Source organism: Ovis aries, chromosome 5, assembly GCF_016772045.2.
Source record: "Ovis aries strain OAR_USU_Benz2616 breed Rambouillet chromosome 5, ARS-UI_Ramb_v3.0, whole genome shotgun sequence".
Classification (NCBI taxonomy): domain Eukaryota; kingdom Metazoa; phylum Chordata; class Mammalia; order Artiodactyla; family Bovidae; genus Ovis; species Ovis aries.
In genome coordinates, this window is record NC_056058.1 from 42,714,498 (window position 1) to 42,729,731 (window position 15,234).

At 42.8% G+C, this 15,234-nt stretch overlaps 2 protein-coding genes across 4 annotated transcripts in view; one reads left to right on the forward strand and one right to left on the reverse strand.

Annotated features, from left to right (window-relative positions):
• Window positions 1-15,234, reverse strand: part of FSTL4 (follistatin like 4) — a 768,172-nt gene that overhangs the window by 236,272 nt on the left and 516,666 nt on the right. The window lies entirely within an intron of this gene.
• LOC106991156 (protein PIGBOS1) lies at window positions 6,825-7,211 on the forward strand. Its single transcript, XM_042250517.2, has one exon. The coding sequence runs from the start codon at window positions 6,936-6,938 to the stop codon at window positions 7,098-7,100; it is 165 nt and encodes a 54-aa protein (XP_042106451.1). The 5' UTR covers window positions 6,825-6,935; the 3' UTR covers window positions 7,101-7,211.

Below are 15,234 nucleotides of genomic sequence, written 5' to 3' on the forward strand. Positions count from 1 at the left end.
TGCTTCTGGGCAGATCTCACAGGGCAGAACCAGTCTGTAGAGTCAAATTTGCTGTTTGCCCATCTGTATTCCCAGGGAAGTGGGGTGACTCTGGCTCCCTGAAAGCTTCAGTCAGCTTGTGGGAACTCAGTGTTGGAAGGGAGCCCCCTCTCCTGGGTTCAGCATCACCTGCTCCCCACCTGGTCGAAAGGCCTGTCCTCCAATACAAGCCCCCTCACCCCCGACGCCAGCCCAGGCACCATTCCTCATATTTACAGGAGCTTATCTAATCCTCACTTAGCCCTTGTAACAGCCCTCTGGGGTAGATGCACTGACCTCACTCTGAATGTGGCATGTACATCTGCCCACTTTACAGACTGGGAAATATGAGTCCTGCAGTGACATGCCGATGGTCAGACAGCAAGTAGACTTTAGGTGGTGGAGCCTAGATTTGAATGAGTCTCACCCCAAATCTCTCAGACTTGGAATAATAAGCTCAGCCAGGAATATGAGTTCCCTCAAGGAACCCAGGCCAGAAGGGTTCAGATGTCTAGTCTGGGCTTCTCCAACATCAGGACACACACAGACATCAGCACTCCTGGTCAGCAGGATCTCTGCTGCTCACACATCCCAAGAATACGCAGCCTGGAGGCCAATTTAGCAACTTTTCTGAGGGCTATAGGCTTACAGCATCACAGGAGAAAGTCCTGCTTGGATCTTAGAACATGGAATTCTAAACCCGCACGTTGCATGCATGGACACCTGGCCTGCAACCCCCTCCTTCCATTATGATGTCTCTCAGCCTCAGTGGCCCCCTGCCCCCCTCCTCTGGCCTTTCCCCCTGAAATTGTTAAGGTGACTGCTGGGCAGACGTGATATCCTCTCAGTGACCACACAGCACGTCCTAAGCCCAGACCACTGTGTGCTTCATGAAAGAAGCTTGACCAGCTTAGAAACACTTGACCAATGTTCCAGCTTCCAAAGCTTAATAGAAACATATGGCTACCCATCACTGGAAGGTAATGGTACTTGTTCTGTGTGTGGCTCACAGATACTAAATTAAGGTCTGACAAATTGGCTTCAAAACACACCAATCAGTCAAAGCCAGAAATGCCTGGCACACAGAGAGGGAAGAAGGACTTCTAACCCTCAGCGGGCTCTCAATTCTGCCTGAGGAGTTTGATTCTAACCAATTCTAGAGCAGACCAAAGCCCAGACCAGGACATTACACATTGTCCCACCTCCCTGGGCAGGGTTTCTGGAGGTAACTATTTCTGGTCAGGGATGAAGAATGTAAGTGCCAAAGGACACTCCTCTAAAACCTGAAAACAGGACTCTGATGAGGATACAAAATGAGCAGTGTTTAAGATGTATTCAACTGGGTTACGAGGGACCCTCAGGGAGGTGAAGCTGGTTCAAAGGAGAGTTGGTGGAGGTACGGGTGTTGCAGAGATTAGGTGGGATAAGACTGCCAGGAAAGACAGACAACTGGGGAATGACCTACAGGGCAAGAACACCATACCCTTTGGGGTTTATTTTTTCCACCAGCAAGAAATAGTTTGCATTTTTACTGGAAACAAATCTGCAAGTTAATGTGTAATGCATAGTGCGGGCCTTTGATGACACAAACTAATGAGGTGAACAGAGATATAACTCCCTAGTTCAGAATGGTGCAGCAATTTGGGGCGAGTCTGTTAAAAGATGTTCTTGTATGACACAAGAGGACTCGCCACCCTCCCTTGGCCTTATTCCCAAGCTCTGGGTAATTTTCCCAATGTCAACAACAGTGGCAGATGTCACCTGAGTCAGCTGCCAGGAATTTCATCCTTGCCTCCTTCCTGTGGAGCCCCCAGCCTCACAAAAGACCCCAGGAGGAGGAAATGAGACTGCAAACCACCGAGCTCAGCTCTGCTGGACTCTCACTCGAGAAAGACAGATGAGGTGTGTGGGAACGTGAGGGCACGCTGGAGCTGGACGTGTACGGTGGACTCATCCTAGACCTTATGTGATTCCTGAATCCCACCCAGGTTTCGAGTAACTCAAGGTTAAAGCTCACATTGTTCCAGCCCCGGGCTTGTTAGCTGTGTGAGCCCAGTCAAGTTTCCCACTCTCTTTTCCCTCTAATTTAAATACGAGAATAATGATGCTTTGCCTTTTACAGGATCTTTTTTTTTTTTTTTGAGGATTAAATGAGCTGATTCATGTGAATGGCTTGGCATATATTAGGTGCTCAATTCAAACATTTGGAATGACAGGTTGAATAAACAGACTGAAAAATAAGAAACCATTTGGTTTTACTGACGTAAGTGTACGTAAAGTGTGGGTTAGTTATAGTTTTCAGGAGGTCTGCCTTAATGAAAAGGGGAACAAATTCCTACTGCAAGTATTGCCTGGTTTTAAAAGGCAGAGTCACAATAGCACACTTCATAATATTTTGAGGAAATGCTTCCCTTGAAGTTTCCCCTGCACTGGAAACTTGCTTGACCCAAGTTAAGTCTGCCCAGCTTTCGGGGACATCTGAAATCATACATGGTGATTTCAGCACTGCTGCATGGTGAGCAGCACTGGCCTGCAGCCTCCACTCTGCACCTCAGGGCCTCTGACCTGAGCACAGTTTCGAAAGCAGCCTGGACGTGGGCCCCCGTCCGGTGGCTGTAGCAGGCTGCTCTCCTCAGTCGGTCCTGGTGTTTCTCTCCCCGCTGGGAAACTTTCGCACTGTCATGCCATGCCTCCCTCTATAGTGTATTGATGACAGTAGAGCTACCCAAGTCATGATTTCTAGAACTTTCTCCCTGAGGCCTCCCACAGGCATACTCCACTTAAAAGCGGCTCCCAGACTGCTAGCCTGGATCTTTATCTGGCTGTTTGCTGGCGCTCAGCACTTCTCGCTGTGAAAGTGGGGACCCCCACTCACATGGCTCCCCAGATAGTAGAGCAGGGCCTCTGTAGCCAATCTCCACCATCACTCAGAGCTCCAGGGTGGGCATGCAGTGGTCTCTCTGGTTTCAGAGCAAAGACCAGGTTCTACTGCTGATGAGAGCTTGGCACAGGGCCTGGCACAGAGAGGGCTGAGAAAAACATCAGAAGAAAGACCAAATCTTATTAACACACTTCAGAGACCTAAGACAGCTGGCTGGAGGTCTGAGTTACCAGAAATCAATGGTTCTAAAGAAACAGACATGGCAACTTGAGTAATAGAGTAGAAACAGCGGACAGCATTTGGTGGGAGAATGGACTGGACTGGACTGGATTCTGTCTGGATTCCACCAAAGCAAGTCACACGTGAGCCCAGTTTCCATATCAGTGACATGAGGGGGTACCTAGAAATTCCCTGAGACTGGATTTAGGATGTCTGTGAGAGCTTGTGTTCTAACATGCACATCTTTGGGCTGTAGTACAACTATGATAATCCCTCCTTCTTTGTTTTTGCCTCTATTTGTCCTACCAGGTTATCTCAACTGGCCTTTGAAGGGTTATTTTGAAGACATTCTTGGGAAGAAAAGCTGCATAAAAATGTGAAGCACAATTGGATTTTTGCCCCTGGGAGAGTTTCCTTAACAAAATGGTTTTGTTTTAGAGCACTTCCTCCAAATACATTCCTATCCCCAGGTTTCCATTCTTTGCCTAAAGCCTCTCCAGTTCACATCTGTCTTACGCTCTGTCTCCAGGGCCCTCATTTTTCCTCCTGGTACTCAGCTCCCTTGTCACTTTCTCTGGGTCCTCGGGGGTCCCTGCGTCTTCCAGCTGAGGGGGGCAGATGTTGCTGCTCTCGGTGGGTCCCCTCTCTTGCTGATACCTCATTATGTGGGTTTGTTCCTGCTTCTCCACCAGCTAATGATTCAAGGCCGTGACATCTTGGGCTGCCTCCAATTATTTCGAGGATTATTGTGGAGACACTCAGCATGAGCCACCAGGATGCTCCCTAACACTTTAGACCTATGAGCACAGAGGGGATTGCTAAATCCTTCCAGGGCCATTTACCTGCTGTACAAATGCTGCCCCCAGGTCGACACATTATCTTGGTAGATCACCTGTCATTGGTGTATCTTACAAAACTGAATAATATGTACTTCTTGATTATTCCTTTAAAGCAAGAAATGGAGTGCAACAAAAATATCTGATATTAGCACAGAAAAATTTAGTACTTTCTAGTAAGGAGGGCAGGCTTCCCAGGTGGTACAGTGGTAAGGAATCTGCCTGCCAATGCAGGAGATGCAGGTTCGATCTCTGGGTCAGAATATTCCCTGGAGAAGGGATTGACAACCCGCTCCAGTATTCTTGACTGGAGAATCCCATGGGCCAGAGGAGGCTGGCTGGCTACATTCTACGGTGTTGCCAAGGGTCGGATATGACTCGGCAACTAAACAACAATAACCACCAGAAGGGTATCAGTTTCTCCTCTTAAAGACCTGCGCTTTTCTCTCAATCATAAAAATACATGCTGGATAATATAGAAACAAAGCTCAGGAAGAGTATTAAATAGATACTTCCATTTCTACTCTGGTTTGCCTGAACCGAGCAGCTGCTGAGGCCTCTGGCAGGTGGGCCTGGGGGCCCAGGGAGGCTAGCTATCTATCCTGCCTGAACAGCTGGGTGTGCTCCAGCTCTGAGCCCAGCAGTGCACACGCTGAATGGCGAGTGGGAGACTTCCTTCAGATGTCTCCGCAGGGGCCCAGTGAAGGATTCAGCATCTGAATCTGAGCTCGGGGAGCAGGCAGTGGACAATAACCATCTATATTAGGGGGTCTGGCCTCCAGGGGGAGAAAGAACAACCAGAATTCCAGCTGCTGGAGAAGGATAATAACTTCAACAGTCAACAAGATATCAAAACTCCAGGAGGACTGAGCACAGCACAAAGAGGGTTTTCAAGAGTCATGATTTTTGAACCAAAAAGAAAATCAGAGGAATTTAAAAGAGAATGGTCAGCACTGGGACTCAAATCTTCCAAGATCAAGTAGAGTATGTATCTCAAGGCCCAGACCAAAAAATGGGAAAAAAAAAAAAAAAGTTCTGAAATACAGTAGTCATTCTAAATAAAAACTTTAAGGAAAAAAGGCACAGAGGACAACTTCTAAATATGTCCTTTTAAATGGTCAACCACTGCTTCAAGTAAAGATCAGGAGCCAGACAGGGGTACTTGTCATCACCATTTTTATTCAAAAAGGAAGTGTAATAAAACAAGATGAAACATTAGTAAAAGTTTGGAAGAGGCAACTAACAATTATCTCTTTTCACTAATTGTATATTTGTATACTTAGAAAACCAAGAGGTTCTAGTGAAAAAATATGAAAATTTTAAGAGAATTATGATGAGCGTGGTTGGACACATGATAAATATGCCAAAATTAACCATTCTTCTCTTCATTAGCAAAATAATTAGAAATGAAAAAGGGAAAATAGTCCACTCATAATAATGATAAGACCATAAAATATTTATGAATAAATTTAACAAGAAAGCCATAGGACTGATATGAAAAAGACTACAAAATCTTATTGAAGGTCATAAAATAAGATTTGAACAAATGCAAAGACATTTCATATTCTTGGGTGGGAAGATATTACCATAAATTTACAAATTTAATGCACTCTTTTGGGAATTGGATAAAATAATCTCAAGAAGTTTATTTGGAAGAATAAATGGCCCCAGATAACCAAGAAAAATAAGAAAAACAATAGTGAAGTGGGATGTGCCTTTCCTGATATCAGAACATCAAACCAGAAAGCTGCTATGATCAAATCAATAAGATAATGATTGAGGAATAGACAGATCAATGACTGTAGATGTGACAATAAAATAGAAGAGGGTCCAGAAATAAATCCCCATGTATCTGAAAATTCGATGTATGACAAGAGCGGCTACTGCATAGGGAACAGGATAGTCATTTGATAAACGATAGTCACTATATTTCGCCTAGCTATCGCACCTGGAATGAAACAGCATCAGAAACTTTTCACTAAACATAAAAGACAAAATTAAAGTGGCTGTGCATGTTTAAATTATTCCTATGAAATGATGAGTGAATATAACAATACTTATATACTTTGTGCACAGCCGAAGCATGCAATACCATAAACAACTATGTACTCATCAGTGCACTTGAAAAAGTTTCATTAGTTTTGAATTCCTCCTATTTTATTCCCTCATTTCTACTCAGAGGTAAATATTACCTGGAATTTTTGTCTATTATTATTTTGTTTTTCTTTGTAGTTTGAGCTCATCTTTGTATTTTTATGCAATATACTGCTCTTTTTTTAAACGTGTTTCTGAACTTTACAGAAATGGAACACCCTATACTTACTTACCTGTGAAGTGACCTCCTCGCTCTTATACTGTCTCGTCTCACCACACCTTTGCATATGCCTGCAATTCATTTTCACGTATGGTGCCCATTGTACACACATGCCATTATTCATCTGTATAGTTTATTTAGATTGTTGATCGCTTTTTCCCATGGTCCTCTTTCTCTCTTTTCTTTCTTTATTTTGGATTGAATACTTCACCTTTCATTCTTTTCTTCTACTCAGATGAAAATTAAGTATACTCTTATTCTTCTACTCTCTAATCCATAAATTTAAAAATGTATAAATTAACCTAAGCGCAAAATTAACTAATAACTTTACCCTCCACAGGAAGAACCTCAGACCATATGAACTATAACCACTCCTCCCTTGACCTAAATATATGAAAATAGTATATATATTCGCGTGTACGTCTTCGCCGCGGGCTGGTCCGCGCTTTCCCTGCTACGTTTCTTTCTCGAGGGACTGTTCCCTTCCTTTGGTTTCGTGGTCTCTGCGGCTTGGGTCCGGAAACTGCTGAAAGGAACTGGATCTCAACTCTGCGGGTGCAGGCAGGAGGCGGCGGGGAGCTGAAGCAGAACGACCTGAAGAGAGTTCCCGGATGTGGAGTTTGTTTTTTTAGACCCATCCTTGGGCTGTGAAGTGTTTGATGAAAAAATGTTTGGAAGATTGACTTTTCCACAACTGCTTTTTGCTAGCATCCTTGGAATTGCTGGAGGAATATATATTTATCAACCAATATTTGAACAGTATTCCAGAGATCAGAAGGAGTTAAAAGAAAAGATGAAATTGGTACAAGACTCAGAAGAGAAGAAAAGTTGATACTACATGGAGTTGAACTGTACTGTTGCTGCTGCTGCTGTTACTGCTGCTGCTGTTGCTGTTGCTGCTGCTGCTGCTGCTAAATAGCCATTCAAATCAAAGCTATAGTGAGATGCTACTTCACATACACTAGGATGACTGCTGTCAAAGAGAGAGGAAGTAGTAAGTGTTGATGGGAATGTGAAGAAGTTGAAACCCTTGAATATTGCTGGTGAGGATATAAAACAAGTTTGGCCGTTGTGAAAGTTTGGAGTTCCTCAAAAAGAAGAACATACAGTGTTACCATATATCCCAGCGATTCTGCTTTTAGATGTGTATCCCAGAGTAGTGAAAACATGTCTGTATAAACATCTGTAAATGAATACTCAAAGCATCATTATTATAATAGCCCCAAAGTGGAAATAATCCAAATGTCTCAGCCAGTGAACGCGTAAACATATCATGGTATATCCACGCAATGGAATATTACTTGGTTGAGCACAAAAGGCCACATATTGTGTGATTCTATTTATATGACATGTCCAGGATAGGTAAATGCATAGAGACAAAGTGGATTAGTATTAAATATTTCCCAGTGATTAAGGGGAAGAAGGTATAGGGAGTGACTGCTAATGGATATAGCGTTACTCTTTAGTATAATGAAAATGTTTTGGAACTAGATAGTGGTGTTCAGTGATGTGTTTGTGAATATATTAAAAACCACTGAGTTGCACACTTAAAAAAAAAAAAAAGAAAATAGTATATATTAATTCTATGTTTATTCCTCATAATTCCTTCTTACGCCTCGAGTTTTCTTAGTTGTGTCTGTCTAAAATATCCACATTACCCTCATTTAAAAGAGTGATTGATGCTCTGTAATTCTATGTCCACAGATTTTTCCTCTCAACTCAATAAACATTTTATTCTTCTGCTCTTTGGCTTCCTTGTTATTGAGATGTCAGCTGACAGCCTTTTCATTCTTTTGTATGTAATCCATCTTTTCTCTTTGGATCATTTTAAAATCTTCACTTTGTTTTCCTGCAGTTTCTCCATGATGTGAAAGTGTTAGTCGCTCAGCTGTGTCTGACTCTCTGCAACACCATGTACTCCTCTTGCCAGGCTCCTCTGTCCATGGGATTTTTCAGGCAAGAATACTGGAGAGGGTTGGTTGGTTCCATCCCTGGCCCAGGGATGGAACCCGAGTCTTCTGCATTGCAGGCAGATTCTTCCCCATCTGAGCCATCGTGGAAGCCCCTCTATTAGGTAAGTATGCAGATTTCTCTGCATTTGTTCCGCTTGCAATTCATTTGGCTTCTGGGAAGTGAGGATTCACGTCTTTCATCAATCCATCACAGCCATCTTTCTTTACATATCGTCTCTGCTCCATTATTTCTCTTTTTTTCCCTCCCAGGCATTCTGATCAGACACATGCTACAAGTCCTCATTCTACCTCCTTCTATCTCAGTATCTGTTTATCTCTTTCACATTTCCCATATTTGGTTTCTCTGTGCTTCATTCTATGTAATTTTTTTCTAATTCATCTTCTAGCTCCTGAATTCTTCACGCTTTTTCTAATCTACTCTTGCACTCTCTCACTGAGCGTTTATCTTTGAATGTTTATTTCTAAAAGTTCTATTTAGTTCTTCATGAGGATGAATGGTCATCTCAAGAATCTCTTGATTTTCTACCATATTTACACCTTCAAAAATCATTGAACATATATATATTTTATGTTCCGAGTCACTTTGTTATTTATGCTGGTTGTTGCATGGTGTTTCTCCCCCATGGCATTTCAAGTTTATTTTTTTAAGAGTGATCTCACACTTCTTGGGAGTAGATCTGTGAAAATTCTGGATGCACAGTTTGAAGATGGGCTCATCTTGAGCTAAGCACTTGTGCTAGGTACTCTATCATTCTGCTTTAAGCTCAATTTTACACTTGAGATTTTACAGACTACCTAGGTAGTCTGCATCTGAGTTACAATTTCTTACAGAGATCACCATATGGTTATATGTTATCATGAGATTTTTTTCCCCCTAATTGTTTTCTACTCTTAATTTTGTGCCAAGACTTGAGACAAGCACATTTTCTTGCACTGGCTTGTGACAGGGTATGTTTCTTTCTTGTTCAGTCCTCCATTGTGGATGGAACCCCATGGAGTTTCAGGTTTATGATGGGAAGGAGAGAAATTTTTCCAGATATATCCAACTTGGAAGGACCCTGGGGTTTGTCCTTGCTGCCCTGAATTATGCTGGGTGATCAAACCAAAGCTAAGGTTCACCCAGTTTGGCCAAAGCCCTCCAGGCAAAGCCAGCTTCCAGCTACATTACTCTCTGGGTTCCTGATTTCACTTGCCTTTTTTTAACCTCTAAGTATTCCTTACATTCTTACCAGCACATCAGTGCCTAAAAGGATTTAAAAATATATTTCTCTGCCACACTGCCAGAGGCAGAAGTTAGGTTATGAGTTTTAAAAGTATTATATAACAGTTACAAAGCTGAGGTAAATACAGGGATACGACACTCAACACAGCACTAGGCAGCTCTTTGGAAAGTGGCTGAGAACTGTTCCTGCCACAGAAGAGACAGGGAAGCCTGGAGTCACTGCCAGATAGCCTATTGTCATTTTCCTGAGGCTGAGCGCCGAAGAATTGATGCTTTTGAACTGTGGTGTTGGAGAAGACTCTTGAGAGTCCCTTGGAATGCAAGGAGATCCAACCAGTCCATTCTGAAGGAGATCAACCCTGGGATTTCTTTGGAAGGAATGATGCTAAAGCTGAAACTCCAGTACTTGGGCCACCTCATGCGAAGAGTTGACTCATTGGAAAAGACTCTGATGCTGGGAGGGATTGGGGGCAGGAGGAGAAGGGGACGACAGAGCATTAGATGGCTGGATGGCATCACCGACTCGATGGACGTGAGTCTGAGTGGACTCTGGGAGTTGGTGATGGACAGGGAGGCCTGGCGTGCGTCTATTCATGGGGTCGCAAAGAGTCAGACACGACTGAGCAAGTGAACTGAATTGAACCTGCATGTTTAAAGCAAACTTCAGCTCTTCCAACACCAGAAAGTTACAAATTAAAGAGAAGTCTGTGAATGGGATGCAGTGGAGGAAAAAGACATAGTTACCACCAGTAACCTACGTCCCTGTCTTCTACCTCAAAGCTCAGAGCAGGGCCACTTAGGAGCAGGACATTTCTCAGTGTAGTGAGGTGGCTGGTGATAAATACAAGATCACTGACTTACCACTCTCAGACCACGTGTGATAACAGAAATAAAAAAAGACTGAGTTGGGTTTGAAGTATCTTCTGAATAAGCAATGCCTTTAGGCACAGTGTGGGTCTCTGACCTATAACACCATCTCATCTCTAGTTTATATTGACCAGAACAAACCTGGTTTTGACTGGTCCTCCTCTCCTGAGGCGGAATCAGCAGAGAGGGAGGGCTTTGCTCTCATTGACACATTTCTAACTAAAGCCTGGGAAGAAGTCATTCTGTATCAGTTATTGGATCAACCTTATCTAGAGTGGCAAAACGGGACAATATTTAAAACCAAAATATCAGACTATGGTTTTTCCTGTGGTCATGAGTGGATGTGAGAGTTGGACTGTGAAGAAGGCTGAGCGCCAAACAATTGATGCTCTTGAACTGTGGTGTTGGAGAAGAATCTTGAGAGTCCCTTGGACTGCAAGGAGATCCAACCAGTCCATTCTGAAGGAGATCAACTCTGGGATTTCTTTGGAAGGAATGATGCTAAAGCTGAAGCCCCAGTACTTTGGCCACCTCATGCGAAGAGTTCACTCATTGGAAAAGACTCTGATCCTGGGAGGGATTGGGGGCAGGAGCAGAAGGGGACAACAGAGGATGAGATGGCTGGATGGCATCACGGACTCGATGGATGTGAGTCTGAATGAACTCTGGGAGTTGGTGATGGACAGGGAGGCCTGGCATGCTGCAATTCATGGGGTTGCAAAGAGTCAGACACGACTGAGTGACTGAACTGAACTGATCATTCTAAGCAGGTCTTATTGGCCAAAACAAAACGATGTTTGATTTGTGACAACAAGCATACTTATCATTTTACTTCCAAACGTGTCAGGATGACTTCTGCTATTTTATTCCAAGGGGAGAAAATTCTAATATTATTTTAATTTCACAAGTTAAGAGGTAGGCAGCAGAGCATGGTGGTGGCCAAGTGGGGAGTGGGGTACCACAAGGAAGGGGACCAAAGAATGAGGCAAGATTGGTTCTAGCAGTAGTGCATGGGCAGTGGCAGGTGGGACAAGGGCCCAGGGAGGAAGATGGGGTGAGGACATGACTTTATATACAGGGGGACCAAGCAATAGATGGATACCTAGAGGATAATGGGAGCCAGGTTTCTCACAGGAGAGAGCTACAAATAAGAAAAGAGGGAAGCTAAAAGGAACTCTAGAAAATGAACTGCGTGTGTGTGTGTGTGTGTGTCCTGGATGTCTTTTCTAGAGAGAAGCCAGGAGCAGTAAAACTCCAGTAGTAAGGAGTGCCCTGAGAAGGCAATGGCAACCTACTCCAGTATTCTTGCCTAGAGAATTCCATGGACAGAGGAGCATCGTGGGCTACAGTCCATGGGGTCACAAAGAGTCAGATACGACTTTGCCTGTGTGTACTGAACTGTAACTTCCTCCAATTTTAAAGGAAAACTGGAGAAGGAAATGGCAACCCACTCCAGTGTTCTTGTCTGGAGAATCCCAGGGACGGGGGAGCCTGGTGGGCTGCCATCTATGGGGTTGCACAGAGTCGGACACGACTGAAGCGACTTAGTAGTAGTAGAAGTAAGGAGCGCATTTTATTCTCATGTCTTGGTTTCTAAATGCAATTCACCACTAATGGGAACCAAGGCTCTTTGAAAAAAATGGCTTATTCCAGGGAAGGGGCAGGGAAAGTATAAGAATAGCCCAGGGTATCTTGTACCAGAAAGTAAGGAAAAGTCTTTTTTTAAAAAATCATGGAACATATCAAAAGATGCAGAATATAGTTTGAAGAAGCTCCCACTGGCCAAATCTTGGACCTCCTGAAAATAATGATAGCAGCAGGTAATATCCCATTGAATAAACAGAAATCCACAAATCCACAGCAAGTTTTAAAAACTGAGCAAATAAATGGGGTAAAGTAGAAAAGTGTTCCTTACAATAGAATTTCAATTAATAATAATAGAAGAAATGAAGGCGGTAGAAAATTTTCATTTGGCAATGATAGTATTAATTATTTCAGCCCAAGAAAATCAATAAATGTTAAAACTGGTGGGTGAGAAAGGAATAACAGGATATTTACACAGCTTCAAAATATCTCATTAAAAAACATTTATTAGTTTTAAAGGAAAACAGAGTAACTTTACAGTGGAGAAAGCTGGTAGATATCCTCTTATTCAAGTGATCAAAGTTAACATTACCACTGATGGGACAGGTTGCCATCAATACTTAGTTGATGGGATGCAGGAGCAGAGCTCCATCCTAAGGGAGATCAGTCCTGGGTGTTCATTGGAGGGACTGATGTTGAAGCTGAAACTCCAATACTTTGGCCACCTGATGCTGACTCATTTGAAAAGACCCTGATGCTGGGAGGGATTGGGGGCAGGAGGAGAAGGGGACAACAGAGGATGAGATGGTTGGATGGCATCACCAATTCAATGGACATGGGTTTGGGTGGACTCTGGGACTTGGTGGTGGACAGGGAGGCCTGGCGTTGCTGCGGTTCATGGGGTCACAAAGAGTCAGACACGACTGAGCGACTGAACTGAACTGAGGAGCAGAGCTCATCATAACTTCAGTTTTATTCTTGCCCCAAATTCACAACTTCAGTGTAGTCACAAAGAAACATGAGATGAACCCAAATTGAGAGATATTATTAAAATGACTGGCCTATAATCTTAAAAAATGTCAAGGACATGAATGCCAAAAAAGGATTAAAGACCTGTTCTGCATTGAAGCAGGCTGAGGATAGATGACAACTAAATGTAATGGGTGGTTCGATGTGACTTCTCTTACTATAAAGGACATTGTTAGGATGAAACTTCAATGAGGTCCTCTGTGAAGAATATTTTGGAGTTCTTTGTACTGTTCTTACAATTTTCCAATAATATGGAAGATATTTTTAAAAAAATAGGCATCTAAAATTTCAGACAGAAGTATACCTCTGTATAAGTCACAGAAATTTCCAAAAGATTGCTACTCCTATTATAACAACAAAAAAGACTCAGAAGGACTAAAATTCATACCTTATTTTTACAGTCATGTGATAGTAATAAAGGAATATATGTCTAAGTGAACCAAATTCAGAGAAGAGCAAGCCTTTAATAGAACTGAATATACAATATATTCAATTTATTAACTGGACTTAAATAAGAATAAGCTGATTAGACAGAGCAGGTAATGAGATCAAATTCCAAGATAAGTCAATAATAAAAAGGACTGAACACAGAGAAGAAATACAGTAAAAAAAAAAAAAATTGAACAGATCACCAGAGAGCTAGGAGAGTATCTGAATAGAACTAACATACATGTGTTATTGACTAAGCCAAAGCCTTTGACTGTGTGGATCACAATAAACTGTGGAAAATTCTGAAAGAGATGGGACTACCAGACCACCTGACCTGCCTCTTGAGAAACCTGTATGCAGGTCAGGAAGCAACAGTTAGAATTGGACATGGAACAACAGACTGGTTCCAAATAGGAAAAGGAGTATGTCAAGGCTGTATATTGTCACCCTGCTTATTTAACTTATATGCGGAATACATCTTGAGAAATGCTGGGCTGGAAGAAGCACAAGCTGGAATCAAGATTGCCGGGAGAAATATCAATAACTTCAGATTCACAGATGACACCACCCTTATGGCAGAAAGTGAAGAAGAACTAAAGAGCCTCTTGATGAAAGTGAAAGAGGAGACCAAAAAAGTTGGCTTAAAGCTCAACATTCAGAAAACGAAGATTACGGCATCTGGTCTCATCACTTCATGGCAAATAGATGGGGAACAGTGGCTGACTTTATTTTTCTGGGCTCCAAAATCACTGCAGATGGTGACTGCAGCCATGAAATTAAAAGACGCTTACTCCTTGGAAAGAAAGTTATGACCAACCTAGACAGCATATTAAAAAGCAGAGATATTACTTTGTCAACAAATGTCCGTCTAGTTAAGGCTATTATCTTTCCAGTGGTCATGTACGGATGTGAGAGTTGGACTATAAAGAAAGCTGAGCACCAAAGAATTGATGCTTTTGAACTGTGGTGTTGGAGAAGACTCTTGAGAGTCCCTTGGATTGCAAGGAGATCCAACCAGTCCATCCTAAAGGAGATCAGTCCTGGGTGTTCACTGGAAGGACTGATGTTGAAGCTGAAACTCCAATACTTTGGCCACCTGATGTGAAGACTTGACTCATTGGAAAAGACCTTGATGCTAGGAAAGATTGAGGGCAGGAGGAGAAGGGGATGACAGAGGATGAGATGGTAGGATGGCATCATCGACTCGATGAACATGAGTCTGGGTGGACTCCGGGAGTTGGTGATGGACAGGGAGGCCTGGCATGCTGCAGTTCATGGGGTCACAAAGAATCAGACATGACTGAGCGACTGAACTGACCTGAACATACATGTAATTTGAGTTTCAAGAGAGGAGAGAAAGCACAGGGCAGAATAAACATGAGATCACTTGCTAGGGTGATAGAAATGGTTAAAGTTTTGATTTGAGTAATGGCATATATGTTTGTTACGAATTATTAACAAAGACCTATGCATTTCATTGCATGTAAATTATACTTCAATTACAAAAAAAATCCACATTCAGGTTTTACTTTTTTCAAGACAATGCTTAAGATTAAATGATCACAAACAGAAAGTGAAGAAAGCTTTAATATTGCTCCAATACCTCACTCAGCAATTGCAGGGCTTACCTCTCGTCCTGGCTGGGTGGAAGGACTCTGGTCTAGGTTCTGGGAGGCGTGTGGGGCCCTGAGACAGGGAGTGCGTGCTCACTCACCTCCGACTCTGATTGAGTGACTGAGTGCACATGATTCCTGGGCAAATTCCTTGGTGGAACAGGATGATCTCAACAGTGCTGCCAGAACGAGTCTGGCAGAGATCGCGAGTTGTGCCTGCTTCCAGAGGTGCTTCTGAAGCCAGAGAGG